The sequence below is a fragment of the Chrysoperla carnea genome, chromosome 4 (genome assembly GCF_905475395.1).
Source record: "Chrysoperla carnea chromosome 4, inChrCarn1.1, whole genome shotgun sequence".
In the NCBI taxonomy this organism is placed as follows: domain Eukaryota; kingdom Metazoa; phylum Arthropoda; class Insecta; order Neuroptera; family Chrysopidae; genus Chrysoperla; species Chrysoperla carnea.
The window spans coordinates 12,805,164-12,824,039 of record NC_058340.1 but is presented as its reverse complement, the minus strand read 5'-3'; the positions used below and the strand labels follow the sequence as shown (position 1 = coordinate 12,824,039).

Genomic DNA, 18,876 nt, shown 5'->3' with positions numbered 1-18,876 from the left:
TTTTGTTTATTATATGTGTATGGAAGAAGGTTGTACCTTGGCTCAATATAAATACTTTTATGTTTTCATGATATTTTTTACAATAAACTATTTTAATAATACAATTATCGAAAAAGGTTGGTTATTTCTACTCGTAACTTATTTGCTTGAGAGTTTAAATATCAAAAAGAACTATCGATAAAAACTATACCTAATTTTATTTTATTAATATTCAACGCAGAAGATAGTTTAATGTGCACATAAATGGCACCGTATTTCACCTTTCTCTCAGGAAGACTCTATTCACATGCAACCTTTACAGTTCATTGCAGAGAACACCTTCTTATTAGGTACTCTGTGCTTTTACTGCCCACGCTTTCGCTGTAAATTTGATCACATTAAGCATCCTTTGTAAAAAGATAAACATTATCAAAGCATTTATTTTTCTGCGTGTACTAAGTATCAAGTTGGTCTATGACAAAGGGTTAAATAATGGTAACATAAGCGGGTACAGGACACTGTTTTGGTCCAAAATACTTTACCGTCTTTTTAAATAATTATCTCTAAAAATTTGCAGTTTGTTTGACATTGAAAAATGGCGTAACAAAGCTGTGCTTGTGGCAGAATATGACTCATAACATAAAATATCAACTTTATTATTACATATATAAATAGTAAAACGGAAATTTTTACTATTTCAGAAACATTCTCGGTTGCTTACCTTCTGGTAAATAGACTTTGGTCTTTATGTTTTTCTTGTCTCATAGATAAAAAATTTTTGTAAGCAACTGAAGGGTGGTCCACCGTCTCTAATTATTGTAACAAAAATCGCAGATTTATTTGTTTAGTAGTAAAATTTTCTGGTATAAAACAGACAATTAGGAATCAGTAATAAGAAATACCCATAATTATCATCACCTAGTCTTTATTCATCCTCATATAAAAAATATATTAACTATTAAATAAAATACTTTGCTGATTTAAAAAGATCAGAGCGTTTACAGATTTGTCTGACAATCTGTTTCAGATGTTTGTAAAATGCTACCGGACAAGAAGAACATTCAACATATATCTATTTCACTGTGCTTTTATTGTCTAATTAAAAAGCTTTAAATTTTCAAAGAAGCCAGTCTGTAGCTAAATTGATAAAGAATTCCGGGCCCTTTACAAGGCACAAACTTCTACACTATTATATGTTTTATTTCGATATATACGTCATATATGTATACTCTAACAACATTACCATTTACGATAGTGGTAAAACTACTATCTTGTTGCATAAAACTTAGTTCCGTTTAAAATTGGAAAACATGGTACTTACTCTGTGTGATAAATGTGATAAATATACTTTATATTAATATTCTTGCGAATTAACATGTATTTATTTTATTTTATTTATTTTATATGTAAGAAATAAATTAATTACACAATAACACTTACAATTAATTATATTTCTTTGATAAATAAACTTAAATATTTTATGTAATGTTTTATTTAATAAATTTTCTCTTTGAAAAAATAAAAATAAAATTAGGTTGGATATTGTGAGGCTTTTAACCGCATTTTATATGTTTTCCTTTCGTTTGTAGGACATGTTTTTTTTCTTACTTAACAATATTATCAAATTTCCGAAGGAAATGGAGCTATTGCTTTTGTACTTGTAATGGAATTTTAAAAATTACAAAAAAAAAAAAAAAATGTCAAAATTTTGAATTTTTTTAAAATTAATAAATGTTTTTGTATTGTCTGATCAGTTTTAAGCAAAAAAGAACTTTCGTGATTTTTGTCGCTAGATGCGCAGTTTTCGAGATAAAAATTCTTGGAAAACTAAAAATGAAATATTCGATTTTAAGAAAAATGTGTTATTTTTTTCAATCTCTCAATTTTCTTCAATTGGAATTGGTTTTGTGCTGTTTGAAGGTTTGCCATTTTCTAAAGCACTGTTTGGGGGTGAGTCGCAGGCCTAACCTGAACTGTTTTGTAAGTGTATATCTGAAATTAAATTTTTAAATTGAGTTTATTTTCATTTGAAAAAAATTTATATCTGAAACGTTTATTCATAATTTATTATCTTTTCAAATTTTAAAGGAAAAGTAGAGGTAGAAAATGTAGAAAAACATAAGAGTTTAATAAAATGCCTTCAAAATTGTATTTGATTATGTTGTCAACGGATTTGCTAATGATCAAATAAATTCAGAATATAAGAGTGATGTAAGCTTTTGGTGAATAAAGGGGCAATATACTGCCGGAACATATACCAATTTAAGCAATGCCAAGTAGTTATTGATTAAAAGTAATCAAACCTTGGTAATCCACTCGTTCCTCAATCCGACTAAATCAAGACTTGGCTTACTAACCTTGGTCAAGGTTTTGGCAAAAGCTGAAAAACCATAGATTAATAGCCGGTAGCCTTGGATAAACCAATGTTTATTTAAGCCTTGGCTTAGGCTAATGACTCAACTTTGTTGTTAATAATTCATATTTATGCGTCTTGATAATACGATATTAGAAAGAAACTGGACCATTGTAAATATAGGAAATGGACCATTTAACACGTGCCTTTTAAAAGATTTCCCCCTTCAAAAATGTTCCAAAATGGGATGGTGCAAACAAACTAGTATATTACTCATCTAGGGAGCAAAAGTAAAGAATGTCTCAGATCTCATGTTTGTCACCCTCGGCTTCGTCTCGTAAAAAAAAATGCTTTGCTTGAAAATCTGTTTTCCTTGGTGGAATATTTTTTAAAAAAATCACCTGTTTATAAATAATAAATGTTTTATAAATTAGTACCTTTTATGAGAATATATCTATATATACAAATTAAATTTTATAATATGACAAAAATTTTATTATAAAAATCATAATAATTTATTCACTTTCATATTTAAATAGAAACTAATTTTAAAAGATTTATAAAACGTAGTACTTTCATACAAATGGACGAAAAAAATCATAATAATAAGTAAAAAAGAAAAAAGAAAAAGAAAAGAAGAACTAAATAAGGTACATGGATAAAAATTTACAAAAATAAAATCAAATAATTATACGTGTCTTTAAATGTAGTTGAGTTCTATATGAATGTGAGTGAGTTTATCAAAATGTGAAAAAGTTTTTTTACAGAAAAAAAAGTACTTTGTGTGTGTTTTGTGTGCATATTATACCAGCGGTTTCATGTTATATTTTAAGGATTTCAAAGGATATTATGCTTAATGAGAGAAAACCAGGATGTCATCATATAACAATTTAACGTTTTTATTTTTTGTGATCACAGCATTCGTCACAATTACTTTAGGTAAGTACAAGTAAAATAATTCTTTTTACTGATTTTTTTTATACATCATGTATTATATTTTTATATACAGCAGCCCTTTTTCGAGGGTTGATTCATTCGCAATGATGGAAAATATTTATTCGATTAATATCTACTGACTTCAGCTTTCGCTTTTTAATAAATGCCTGAAAAATACGTGACCGTTATGGTTGATGATGTAATAAAATAAAGTTCAAATACTAAAAACCCGTCGACAATAAAATGAAAACAAGAAAATATTTTCATCTAAAATTGTTATGATAAGTAAAATCGTCATAACAGTCGGGGGGACCTCTAAGATTAAAAAGTTTTTCACAGTACGCAAAGAGGTCTCCAGACTATAACGATTTTGCCTATAAACTTATTAGCAAGAGGCAAATCTAATCTTTGAAAGGGGAATTTAACCCGGATGACCTCTAAAAAAGTTGAGGACATGTTGCGTAAAAATTATGATTGTATCGATTCTTAATATTAAGAACAAGTATTTTCCACAGATTTTCCGGGGAAAAAATAATTTTTGTTTGTTTTACTTATCAAATGCATCAGTGACCGAAAAATACTCAAAAACGATACACCAAACGATCAAGAAAAATTCCACAAATTTTCCTAGAATTTTTGTTTTATCAAAAACCATATAAAACATAAGAATTTTTTTTTTTGAATTCGATAAAATCTCTCCGAGATAAAAAGTCTTGAAATTGGCCATTTATAGCCACAAACGTGGAAAGTGTTTTATTAGCCAGTTTTATTTTTAGAAAGCATTTTCGAGCATAAAAAACAACTGCTTATTTAGTAACCAAATTAATTTGTTAGAACAATTAATATATCACTCGCGTAAATTTTTTTTTTTTTTTACCAATTAACTCATTTTGGTCCAAGGTTGACGAAAAGTACAAACATGTTTAGCCTCATTCACATTTTCAGTGATTGGCCAGTCATTTAATTTTTGCCGCTATATAAACTTTTTATATAACTATCGATAGATCAACTTTTACTATTTTTCTATCCTTTTGCAATTCGAAACTTTTTCGTGAACATTTTTTATTACCATTTCATTTAGTTTTTTGTATGAGTCCTAATAATATGAGTAAAAGTATGAGGTATGGAATTTGCTTATCAGCATTATAACGTTATATATGTACCTCTTCTACTAGGAATGTAACACACACAAATGGTCATAGAGCTGGTGGTCGAAATATTTATCTGATTTTAATGTGCGAATGGAGAAGAAAAGTATAAAAAGTCAGAAAAAAATTGCAGTTTGTATAATTTTTAAAATTTACAATCAATCAAACATACGAGTATAAGTGACTCTTCATTCGATTTGCAATTATGAGATTAACATTTCGAAATTAATAAACCCTCAAGAATAAACCTTGGAGAATAAACTTTCGAAATTATGGCAAGTTTTTTAGTTTTTAAAAGTTTTTGAAGCAATAATGTTTTAAAAATATAACAATTTGAACTAAATTTTACGATTATATTGAAAGATCTCGCCTTATTGTAATGCACCAGAAATTAATTTTTTATGTCGGGTTATGTTAGAAATGCTCTATGACATTTTAAGAGATTTTTGTTCGTATATATTAAAAAATGCTAGAAGTGCTCTTAAAATTTTAATTATTATATAGGGTTGTTCATGCTATGCGGTACGAAAAATTGTGACTAAACGGCTTGATTTTAACAAAATTTACTTTCAAGAATACCTGGAGAGTTATTGGCTGTATATTTCAAAATTATTTTCGTAATAAACAGGGTGACCAGAAACGTGGAATGTATAAAAGTTGTATTTTTTTAAATAGACCACCCTGTTTATTTTTTCATTTTCAGGTTCTAAAATGAAAATTAAGATATTTTCCAAGGTTTACCTCACTTTAACTTCATGGTTTTCGAAATATTCTGCATTTTCTGAAATTAAAGTAGTAATTTTAACGTCTAATTTCTCAAAGTTTAAATCATTTTTTCAAACCAAATTTAACTTCGAGTCTACTAATGGATTGAGTTTCTTGGCGCAACTGTAAATAATTGAATAACGTTGTCCCAAAATTATGACTAAAGAATTTCAAGTTTTAAACGACAATAACTTGTTTAACTTAAATACAACACAGAGTTTATGAAAACACCAAATGTAAATTGTAACTATCAAATACCATCAAATCTGTTTAAATCAGTTCGATTCTGAAAATGTGCGGTTTTCATCATCAGTTAGCTATAGGAAACTTGATGCTATTTGATAGTTAAAATTTACATTTGCTGTTTTTTTACATTTTTTTTTAAATTAAAAAAAAATAATTTGAATGAAATACTAAAATATCAGCCCCGTTAAATATTCCTTCCATAGTAAGACTTCAGAAGTCGCCCTATTAGCTCAGTTGGTAATGGCGTAAAATTCCGTCGCGGTATGCTTAGAGTAGCGGGCTCGATTCCAGCCGTCGCAACAAAATTAATGTAATTAATAGTTGTGATAGGCTGGTGTAGTGCATGATACATGCATGAAGGAGGTGCACTCAGCCTCTGAAATTTAGGAGCTGATAAATGAAATTATTAGCGGAAAGGTGGAACACATTTATGGTATCACAATGGGCTTCATAGCCTAAGTGTGTCCTTCGTGGACAGCCAATACAACCTAACCTAACCTAATTTTTTAAGTTAAATTACGAATATTCATTTAAATCAGTTACGCAGTTCCTTTTCTATTTCCTCTGCTGAGAACTTGAGGACTTCTTTCAACTTATCATTCTTTTTGGAACAGAAAGTCACCAGCTCTTTATCTAACCATAATTTACTTTTACAATATAATTTTACATCATCAAAAACCGTAATACATTAACTACATGTAAAGTTGATTCCTACATACACTAACTATACTACTCTCTTTACTCAGGATCGCTTTTAGTTCTGTACTGTTATCACATTTTTTCACCCCATAGTTTCTCAGGTACGTAGGATGGTTAAGATCATTTTGAAATATATCAAAAGAGTTTCAGAAATGATAAAAGGTTGTAGTTTTAAACAAGTGTTACCATAATAATACATTATGAACATTACTGAAGAAAGAACAATTAATGAAGAAATTAATGTCAGCCGTTCGAGATGAGCTTAACACTTTTAGTGTGTGTTTAGTGTGAAAAGTTCGAAAAAATAAAAAAAAATTTTCTGTTTCAGAATTCGATAAAACTCAGTTTATAAGGTAATTTTGTTTCAAAAAATTCAAAAATCGGGTTCATTTAACGATTGAGCAAGTAGAAGTTTGAAAAAAAACGAGTTTTTGGATCGATTTTTGTCGATATCTCAAAAATTAGCCGCCCAATCGTTAAATGAACCCGATTTTTGAATTTTTTGGGTCAATTTTACCTTATAAACTGTGTTTCATCAAATTCCGAAACAATAAAATTTTTTTCGATTTTTTGGAATTTTTTGAAGGGGTACCCCTTGAAAAAAATCGAAAAAATCGAAAAATTTTTTCTGTTTCGGAATTCGATAAAATTCAGTTCATAAGGGTATTTTGACCCAAAAAATTCAAAAATCGGGTTCATTTAACGATTGACCTAGTAGAAGTTTGAAAAAAACGAGTTTTGGATCGATTTTTGTCGATATCTCAAAAATTAGCCGCCCAATCGTTAAATGAACCCGATTTTTGAATTTTTTGGGTCAATTTTACCTTATAAACTGTGTTTCATCAAATTCCGAAACTCAAAATTTTTTTCGATTTTTTGGAATTTTTTGAAGGGGTACCCCTTGAAAAAAATCGAAAAAATCGAAAAATTTTTTCTGTTTCGGAATTCGATAAAACTCAGTTCATAAGGGTATTTTGACCCAAAAAATTCAAAAATCGGGTTCATTTAACGATTGAGCTAGTAGAAGTTTGAAAAAAACGAGTTTTTGGATCGATTTTTGTCAATATCTCAAAAATTAGCCGTCCAATCGTTAAATGAACCCGATTTTTGAATTTTTTGGGCCAATTTTACCTTATAAACTGTGTTTCATCAAATTCCGAAACACAAAATTTTTTTCGATTTTTTGGAATTTTTTGAAGGGGTACCCCTTCACTAAAAAATTATTATTCTGACAAATACCAACTTCATTTTTGTAACTTCATTTTTGTAATGGCTTTTATAGCTTTAATTATTATTATTATTATTATAATTATCATTGAAACGAAACTTGTTTTCTGGTAAATGTGTACAAAAACTAATTTTATTATTATTAAAGCTAGTTAGTTTATTTAGAATTATAAATATGGCTATGAAACATTGCGGTTTTTATTATGATTTTATAAACATTATTAAATAATATTATTATTTCATTCACAATGTGAAGCTCATTATTATTAAATACAGAATAATGACATTTTAGTTAAATAAATGTTGAAAATGAATAAATTCACAGAAAGTAACTGGATGCATTTGATTCATTTAAGTTATAAAAGGTCATAAACAAGGCTAGGCTGATCGAGGGAAAATTTATACCTTTGGACTCTGATAGTAGCTTATAGCTAGTCTGGTTAAGGTAAAAATGAAAACCATCAGGGAATTGAGTTGTTGGATAAAAACTAATCATAAACTTTTATGTTTTATTTTAATTGTTTATCGTAAAAAATACTGCAATTGCAATGTGTACCATGTTCGTGTCGTTGTAATGAACCGACTTCAAACAAAAAATTGAGGTTCTCAATTAGACTGTATTTTTTTTGTGTGGTTCCATTTGATTTTTTACTTTAAACAAAAACAAAACCGACTTCAAAAGAAAAACTTTTCCAAAACAAATTAATAAGCACTAAAAATTAAAAAAATAACGATATAATGCAGTTAAAATTATTGTTATTTTTGGAGTCGTTGTCAGCCAAGCTAATGTAGCAAACTATTCTGTCAGAGTTGTTTCCTTGGCTGACACCGACTCCAAAAATAACAATAATTTTAACTACATTATAATATCGTTATTTTTTTACATTTTAGTGCATATTAATTTATTTTGGAAAAGTTTTTCTTTTGAAGTCGGCTTTCTTTTTATTAAAAGTTTTTGTTATTTTTAAAAGACCATAACCAAACGAATATGAAATTCACATGGATGTCAATTGATGCTGTTCTAGTCGTTAATGAAACCTAATCATATTTCATCATATATTGAGTTACATTTAATTGCAAAAAACAATCTGAAATCTTCTTGTACGTAAGTACTATACTTCAGTTTTTTAATAACATAAATTTTACAAAGATTCATAAACTTTCAAAACACAAATGGTAGCGATATCTATGAAACAATAGTCTTCTGTCCTAAATTTGAAAAATTGGTTTATACGTTACAATAGAGTCTGATTTACAGCAAGAAAGAATTATTTAAAAAAAAAATACTATTTAACTTAAGTATTTTTCATTTCAAAAAACCAATTCAAATATACTTCAAAAACGGTGTAGAGTGTCATGGCGCCCTGAATGACGTCAAATAGTGACACACAATCATGTTGAATCATGACAGAATGTATAATTTTAAAGAATTTATTTCATAAGAATATTAATAATCCTGATATTGTAAAAAATTAATTTTGTGTTTTGTGATCTACATGTCATGATTAATCATTATAAATTTCTATCATACTGATTTATTCTTAGTGGACAAACACCTATTGCATTGCACCTATTGCAGTTAATTGCCTATTAAAGGCACCAAATTTACTTATCGCAAGCAAAATGTTATTTGAATGTTACAATCTTTAGCATTTAAAATTTTCAATTAAAGCGATTTATACCATAGAAAAGTGTTCGGAGTAAGAATAAGTATACCACGTGCGTAATAAAATAACTTTTTCATGCAACAAACAAAAAGTAAGTATGAAAAATAAAGTTTCGATGGAATGGAATGAAATAAAATGATAAGGTGGAAAATGAACCACGCCTCTTATACATTTAACCATAGTTGAATTTCCATTAACTAATTTTAATAATATATTTTGAATTAATAGCATGAGAGGATGTTATTAGGTATTATTGTTATTTGTATAAATTATTATTATAAGCTAATAAATGATAATTAGTACTATTAACTAAATTATGTCTAAATGATCAATTATAACAGTGGGTGGTCAGGATTTTAAGCTACCATATACCCCAAACATGCATATACGTATTAAATATCAAGTAAAAAGCAGTTCTAATGATTCCACAAGAACTTTTATTCTCATATTCCGCAAATCATACTTTTATAAGACATAGTGAAATTTACAAAATTTAAAAAATCCCTGAACAATTCTCGATTACGGAACTCTTAACACACAATTGAAACATATCTTAAAATACTCTCCATTAAATTATCTTTTTCCTTAAGGCTTTTTCCAAACTGAGCCGATTATGAAGATCATCGAAATTTTTTTATATTTTTCGGGTACGGTACCCTAAACTAGCACTTGAAACATAGCTAAAAACACTTTCCATTAAATTACCTTTCAAATAAAAAAAAAATCAAAATTGGTTCATCCGTTTAGGCACTACGATGCCACATTCAGACAGTCAGACACACATAAAAAGCGGTCAAACTTATAACACTTCTGGTTTTTTTGACCTAACTCAAAATTTTGTTATAAAAAAGAAATTTCGCTCAAAAATTGTTTATGCTGAAAATCGTTTCAACGCGAGTAGATTTCAAGGTTTTAAAAAGGGGATTCCTAGAAATTCTCCGATTGTCTACCAAAATTGGAAAGTATGAAACTACTTAAGCATATAATACTAAAAATGGCACTCTTTTGATTTTCGAAAATTATATCCAAGGAAAATTTAATTTTCGTCTTATGAAATCTGAAGGAATCTTGAATTTTGACTCAGTTCACGAATGAAGAGTTTATAAACCTATTATTCGAAACTCCCTAAAAATTTGTCACCTTCAATCTTTTAAAGTTTTGTCGAAAATCTTTAAACTACATTTACATAAATCACTTCTTCAACATTGTAACATAAAAGTATGAATTGAATAATAATGACTGAATGCCTCGAAGCTACCTACCACTTTGTTACCATCTCTCTGTTATAGTTGCGGTGGAAGTCTCTGGAAATTCAATTACAAAATTTTGCGCTCAGAGAGTTTCTTTTTGTGTTCAGGGTGGTGTTTTGGTTTTAATGTCCAAAATATGAAGGGTGGAGGTAAGGAGGATCATTGTGCTGCTGAAAACATAAAATATCAGTTCTATTATTGGCCAAAATAGCGCTTCTGTAAAAGAGATTTTTTGATGTAAACTGCTCTAATAGTTTGTTTTTTTCTCCTACGCTTATTACTTTTTGTATATTTTTTAATGTTTCTGAATGCTTTTTGGTAGAATCTTTTTGGGACACTAATAGCTCTCCTTACCTCTACCCTCCATTGTATAAAAACAACTCTTTGAATTATTGAGAAAAAGTTAAAACAAAATACACGCAAGACTTACAACTTCCCAAATGTCCCCTTACTTATTTTCAACTTTCTATCTCGTTCACTTTGGAGAACAGCTCAGAGAACAATATTGTGTACGATTTTGACATTACTTTCTTTTGGTTTATACGTATCGGCGTATTTTAAAAATTTCGTTCCAAGACGGTTTTAATTTTCATCTTGTCTCGCTTACAATAACTTCTATTCGTATGTTTTTTGCAACATGGAAATAAAAGCTAAAATAATACATGTTTACCATACATTTCACATAAATTATATACACTTTTTGTTTTTAACTTTGATTTATACACATTATCCTAAATGATTTTATTTATGGGGATATTATAATTTCTATATTATTTAAATTATGTATATTGGTAGAGTGGTCTAATACAATTGGTTTGTTTTTTAGCGAATTTCCGAAGGAAGTGGAGCTACTGCTTTTGTGCTGATGATGGAATTTTGAAAAAAATTTCTTCAAATATTCGATCCTAATTAATATAGAAGTCAAAAATGAGCTCGTGCAAAAATGACATGAGCAATGGTCATTTTTGATATCTTAAAGGTAGGATCGATGAACATTTAAAGAAATTTTTTTTAAATTCTCTCATCAGATACTTATGTATCTATACATAAATGTGGCTGTATCCTCTCTAGCGATCGCAATTTTAAATCCGATTTGAATAATATTTGGTATCAAGAAGGGTATTTGGTGTTTTGCTATTTGAAAAGTCAATTTCGTTAATGAGAAAAATCAACAGATAAACAAGGGAAGGGGTGCGCAACGTATAAAATTTTTAATTATTTTCAAAATACAAATATTTTTGTTTTTTTAAATCAGTTTTAAGCAAAAAAGTACTCTTGTGATTGTTTCTCTAGACACGTTATATTCGAAATAAAAATTCTTAAAAAACTAAAAAATGCAATATTTCATCTCTTTAGAGGGAATATCCATATATATTAATAATTTTAATATCTTAGGATGGAATTCCTTAAGCTTACGCAGCTTCTACGCTACCAAATTTTTTTAAATATTATTTGTAAAATTTTTATTTTTTGGCAATTTTTTGGCGTGTAGTCAAATTAAATGAATACATTTCACAAAATATTATTCACACTTACTTGCTTGTTATTTTGTTCTTGATTAAATAAATTAAAAATAAACCCAACTTTACCGAAATGACTCAGCTGATCTATAACGAAGGTTAAAAAATTGTCTGCCGATTTCATGTATTGATTATTTGGCTAGAGATTCAGTATTCGGCCTAGTAGTACGCAGTATTTGGCTGAATACCGCACAAATCATGTGGTCTATTCAACAAGGACAAATTGATGTAATATAGGGATAAGGATCGTAAAAATACGTGTGATATTTCGTTGGTTTCCGATGTCTAGAGAAATGTGTTAGAAGCGTTTTTGAGCACATACAAAATTGCAAAAGTTATAGACTATAAAAGATAAAAAAAGATGTATTTCGTTTTTTGCCAATATTTCATAAATTAATAATTTTCAAAAAATGGATTTTAAGAGAAGTGGCAATTTCCATTAAAAAATCCTCACTCCCAGAAATCAAGTCACCAGTAGAATACTTGGGCAAAAGGGCGTCTTTAAGTTGTTATATGTTTGCATATAGAAATTTATAATAAACTTTCTAGATCCCTTTTAAAAATGACAATGTGAATTTGAACAATTTCCGCTGTACGTTTTAATAATTCGAAAATAATTATGAATAAAGACTACTATCATCATGAGTAACGTCAAATTAATAATTTATTAGATATAAAAATATAATCAATAATAAATAATATTAATAACAATAAGCTGGAAATTATAAAATGAATAAAAAAAGAATGCAATGATAATAATTTTTTTTAAAAGGTAATAATGGTGCCAGGATTGTTTGTAGTGGATGTAATAGGTTCATACAAAAGTTATTTTAATGTTATTTTCCTCTCTTTTGTTTGTATTCATTGGCTTTAGTCAAAATGTTAAAACATTTTTATGTTTGTTTATTTATTTATTGAATTTTTTTTTCATAAAAATTTATTTGCATTGTTTTTGTTTTTTTTTTTCTTTTTTATTTTGTTTATTTAGTTTTGTTTTGTTATTTATTTTATACTCTCTTTTAGTTTTTTTATTTTATTTCTTATAGTGTCTTATTACTTTCTTTCAATAAACTTAACACCTACTACTATTTCAAGACATAATAAGTTTAAAAAGAATTTAAAAAATGTTCAGAGAAAGTTATTTAGTGTGTTACAGATATATTAATTGTTTTGTTTAATTGGAATAAAATGTTTTGTGTGTTTTCACATTGAATTTAAAATAAAAAACAAGTGAAAACAAACAATGATTGAATTAATTGTTAAAATACCATGTATAGACTGTGTTGATTACACGGTCACATGACGCATACATACATGTCACACATACATAACTGATATTCCCATATAATACATACTATATAAGTTGCGCCTAGTTTGCGCTCTCGCGGGTAAACAGTAATGTTTACGAAAAAATGTTTCATACAAAAGTTGTTTATTTTTTATAAGGAACATTTTTTAAATGTAAACTTTTGTTCTATCTCTAACGGTTTACAAGATGGGTCCTACGGATCCAAGATCCATTTGACCTATGTTGCCCATTTGAGAACTCGACCTCACTTTTTATGTTTTGAGTACGATGTAAAAATTTCGGCTTCATATCATTTTTCGTTTGAAGATATTCCCATTCATTTTGCATGGGCTAAGTAGTTTATTACCGCACGCATTTTCAACCAATCAAATTAACCAAATTCCTGTCAAAGTCTAATCAAAAAAGTAAGTTACTTTTGGATTAAGTTTTGTACTATATACGCGTGACAACGAATTTTAACGTACCTTCTCATGCAATTGCTAAAATTTCGCATTTATAATGCTCCTATCTCATTTGTATCGTAAATTACTAATATGATTTTTTCCAGGTGTTTTTAAGTAGTCAAAATGTCAATTTTATTACCACTACTAAATTACAGCTGATACGAAACGTAGCTGAAGTTTTAATAAAATTACTGGCTAGAATAATAAATCATTTTGTGTGCAATTTCCATTAAAAAATTAAAATTTACACGTCATAGGCTCGTTTATGAATCGATAGATAGATAATAACGTTCAGTATACAAAACGTATAAAAGAATTGAAAAATTCAATTGCATTTAAATAATGACAATATTTTTACCTCTATATTTTAATCATACAAAGCCTAGTTAGTGTCAAATCTGTTTACAAACCTAATCGAACATATTCAAGTTAAAAATAATTTACCATTTTATCTAAATTTTTATATGAGCTTTATACTTTAAACAATATTAACCTGCGGGTATATTTATAAATATTTGCCTGAACTTTTATAAAGAAATTTCTTCAATAAAGCGCTTTTTATAAACCCAAGTGATATTCTTCTACAAATGGAAAATGTATAAATAAAATAACAATTAACTTTTGTTGGTCACAAATATTGATGCTATGAACAAAATTTTGGTATGGATGTTTATAAAATCATCTAATTAGTCCATTTTCGTTTGTCTGTTTGTCTGTCATCTGTCGTCTGTCGTCTGTCCGTCTGTCATCACGATTACTCAAAAACGAAAAGAGATATCAAGCTGAAATTTTATAGCTTACTGAGGACGTAAAAAGTGAGGTCAAGTTTGTAAATGAGAATGAATTCCTTATAAAAAACAAAACAACATTTGTTTGATACATTTTTTCTTAAACATCACTGTTTACCCGTGAGAGCGCAAATTATGCTCAAATTGTATACTATGTATTATATGGGTATATAAGTTATATGTATGTGACATGTATGTATGTTTAATATGACAGAGTAATCAACATTGTCTATACATGGTATTTCAACAATTTACTAAGTCAATTGTTTGTTTTCATTTGTTTCTTAAGCCTTATACATTCGATGGAATTTGTATTTAAAAATCTACCCAAAGGCTACAATTTTTATAAGCAAGGGAAATGGAGCTATTGCTTTTGTACTGATGATGAAATTTTCAAAAATTTTTTCAAATCATAATCGATTCTGCCTAATGGATGTCAAAAATGCCCATCGATAAGACGCATAAAAACATAGATACATATATATTGTACAGGAATAAAATTCGGTTTCAAAAACGGTTTTGGTATTTATAAGGTCAAGTTCGTTAATTAGAAAAACCGATTGATAAACAAAGGGAGGGGGTGCGCTTAGTAAAAACTGTTGAATTTTTTCAAAATAAAAAAATTTTTGTATTTTCTGACAAAAGTTTTAAGCAAAAAAGTACTCTTGTGATTTTTTCTCTAGGCGCTTAGTTTTCGGAATAAAAATACTTGAAAAATTAAAAATGCAATCAATAATCTATTTTAAGAAAAATTTGTTTTTTTTTTTTCATTTCTGAGGGAATTCGTTTAACTAAACCTGCGCTACGAGTTATTTCAAAATACTAATGTTAATGTTATTCAATTACTTTTAAGGATTTAGTCTTAGTTTCTGGACACATGATTTAAAGACTTCTGATCGTGATTTTTTTTCTTCTTATCTGTAAATATGTACAAAGTCTGTAGGGCGTTCATTAAACTCTTACAATAAATGATTACCGCAATACGGGCTTGGATTTTTATGTAAATTTATTTATCATTTAGCATGATTACAATTTCGTAAATGAATCAGAAGCTACTAAAACAAGTCAATGGACGTGAATGATTTCGAACGAACTTCTCCTTCACAGAAAGTTGCGCCCACATACAGAACTCGTTTTTCCTCATTTATATTTTACGCAATATACATAGATGTCGCATGGTATTTACAATAGATTTTCCAACCAATTCCAGCAGAATAAAGCTTTTAAATAACTGGTAAATACTACTGTCCTACATATACTGGAGACCATATTAAACAATGTGTATTGGTAAAAAAGCTTGGTATTCAAAACAGTTTAAAAATACTTTCAACGACAATAAGCATAGAATATTGGTCAGTAAAAAACCTATAAAAAAAAACCTACTTTATAACAGTATATTCTGCACAACCCCTATACCATATTTTTTGTACGTCCTTTTTAAAACACGAATTGATGGTAAAACAGATTATCGAACTTTTCATTTTAACTATTTCCATTACTAACTCATTTTAAAAAACCTTCAATATTTGTTTCTTTCATGCACATTTTACGTAGATTTAACGATTTACTATTTTTTAGGATACATTATGTAGCACAGTCATTCCTGGCATTTTTATTTGATAACTACTGATTTATTTTTCAAACAATATTGGAAAATACATTATTAGAATAGTCATTTAAATGTATCAATCATTCATTTGGTTGACATATGACATTTAAAAAAAATTGTAGGTATATTTTGAAAATAAATAATTCAAAATAATAATTATTTTATAATTTATATTCAATTTCATAATTTAATTTCGTTAATTATACTATGTGTTCATTTCAAAAGTATCCACCCTTAATAGCTCTTGACTTGATATGGTTATTGTTTGGAGTTAAAACACGTCGACTTAGATATCGAAGGGGAAGGTTTTAGGTTTCATACCTTCACTCTCACTCAACCCAACTTTGAAATTTCAAATGGCAGCCTTTGCCTTGTGACACCTCGTTAAAAAGGGCATACAATTTTCTCTTCAATAGTTGTGATGGGCTGGTGTAATGCATATGCATGGAGGAGGTGCATTCAGCCTCTGAAATTGAGGAGCTGATAAATTAATTATCAGCGGAAAGGTGGTAAAACACATATGGTATCATAATGGGCTCTATAGCCTAAGTGTGTCCTTCGTGGACAGCCAATATAACTTAACCATATAGACAATCGATTTCGAAAATTTTAAAGAACCATAACTTGTGCTTTAAACTGTTGTAACGTTGCCAAATCTATCATTTGTATTATGATGCAGAAGATTTCTAGAGTATAATATATTATGTTGATAGTATAGGAATAATAACTAATCAAATGAATGGTCAAAATAACACTATTTACTATTTTTGTAATAAAATTTTATGTATTATTAATTGTTATAAAATCAGTTAAATTGTTATGATAAATTATGGTAATGTATGAAAAAAAAGATGGTCTTTTGACGACCCATACTACCTTAAGTTATATGTGGAGTAGTTGAGTATTTATCTTGAAAACTGTGATACAAAAGAAATTTCGAATATTTTATGGCAGTAGAGTTTTAACTCATTTAACCGATTTAATTTTACTAGACTCAAATGTTGTTTATGAGAGTTCATGAAGAGATGAATAGAATACTTGGTTTTAATCTTAGATAGGTACTTATTACCACAATTTTTAGAATAGTGTTGATGTGTCAATGTAAAAATAAATAAAAAACACCAGTTGCATATTTTTTAACCATTCCAGAAGATGATGATGATGATGATGATGTATGGTATCCTGTCCGCCGCATATTTGTTTGCTACAATATATTATAAAAGTTTATCATCATAAATAAATTTTGTATTCTGAACTGTAAAACATAATAATTTTTATATCTCTAGCTAGGGTAGGTAATATATATTGTTCATTCTCCAGCAAACAACTAAAAATAAATATTCAACAATCCATCTAACTTTTTAAGTACTCGTTTGCATCATCATGGCAGTAAGGAGGTTAAAACGAACGTGAGATTGTTTGTTTATTTTTTAGTTTTGGGACGAATGTTGCATATTGTACATTCGCGAAAGCGAATGTTTATCTCCATTTTTCGTGAATACGAATGCGAATGTTAACTTTCAAATGTAGCGCTCGCAAATTATTATGTATAAACTTAAAAAATATATTTTGTATTAACCTAATAAATCAATTGCGTAAACCAGGGTACTTTCTGTAGTGAGAAATAAATTATGAAATTTGTTAAAAATAAAAATTTATGTAGAAATATACTTAAATATTCCGATTTTGAGTCATAAAAGCACATAATTGTTTTATTATATTAAAATTAAAAGTCGTTATTTTTAATCTGTATATCACGTGACCTAAAGCACCCATGATGTGACATCATATAAGCAAAAATAATATGCATTAATTACTAATTTGTTGACGGCTTTCATATTATACGGCTACATAGATGGTTTAAGATACAAAGCTCAATAAAAGCAATTCTGATGGCAATAGTATATTAAATTAGCAAATCACACAACAGAAATTTTGTATTATTGTTGATATTTTTTCGAAACTTCAAATTTAATGATATTCATAGGTTGAAAGTAATGTAAATTTCCTTTTAGAGATCTGCCAAACCAAAGTGGCACTGCGACATTGATATATTTGTACGCACACTTTTTCTACACTCTATTTTTCTGGGTGACACTTTGTTTTGATAGAACTATACTGATTTTAACTGTAGGTATTTGAACGATGTAGTTCATATTGTAATAACTGAAATTTTATATAAAATCTTTAATTTAAAATCTGGAAGTCTGAAATGTTTTTATAGAGGTAAAAATCTCTTCCAAAGAAAATAATAACCTATTTATACCTATTGTTTTACGTCCGAATCATCCTCTATGTATACCAATACCATCAAACGATGATATAGAGTTCTAGAAAGAGAATACATGCTATATAGAATAATCTTTACTTTCACAACATTATCTATTCTAGCTATATAGCTCAACAGCTATTCTACTTTAGTATAAAGGTTTCCATATCGTTACTGTCAAATCGTAAACTATTCAGTATGAAAATGCCAGTATGAATACATTTTTAGTAGCTTTTTGTATATAAAATTTTAATTAAGTGTGAAGATGCTATAATATAGTACTTGTACTGTACACAATATAATTATTATCGGTCGGTACAAAAAAGTTCACTCAACAAATATAATTTTCAAATATTACAATTATTTCATGAAATTTTGATGCACAAATTATACTCAAATACAAAAAGAAAAATGATACTCTAATTCAAAAAGAAAAAAAAATATACAGTGGAACTTGGTTATGTGAGACACTTATACACTCATATACTTAGTTTTATATTTACAGGTATAAATAAATATCTGTTTCATTTACAAAAGGTCCCTTCCATTAATAGAGGTCAGAGTACAGGTTATTTCAGTTTAAGAGGTGCGAATATTAAATGAAATTATCATTATTATTTTTTCTTTAATCATCGGTCCACAAACCGGAACTTTTTTTTACGTAGTTG

General features: G+C 28.1%; 1 protein-coding gene across 1 annotated transcript in view; it reads left to right on the top strand.

Moving 5' to 3' along the window:
• The first annotated feature begins 3,171 nt into the window (after window positions 1-3,171).
• The window catches only part of LOC123297355, a 190,610-nt gene continuing 174,905 nt past the window's right edge, over window positions 3,172-18,876 (top strand). Inside the window, exon 1 of the mRNA XM_044878985.1 lies at window positions 3,172-3,271. Coding sequence (XP_044734920.1) covers window positions 3,205-3,271 — 67 coding nt within the window. The 5' untranslated portion in view covers window positions 3,172-3,204. The remainder of the gene's footprint in view (window positions 3,272-18,876) is intronic.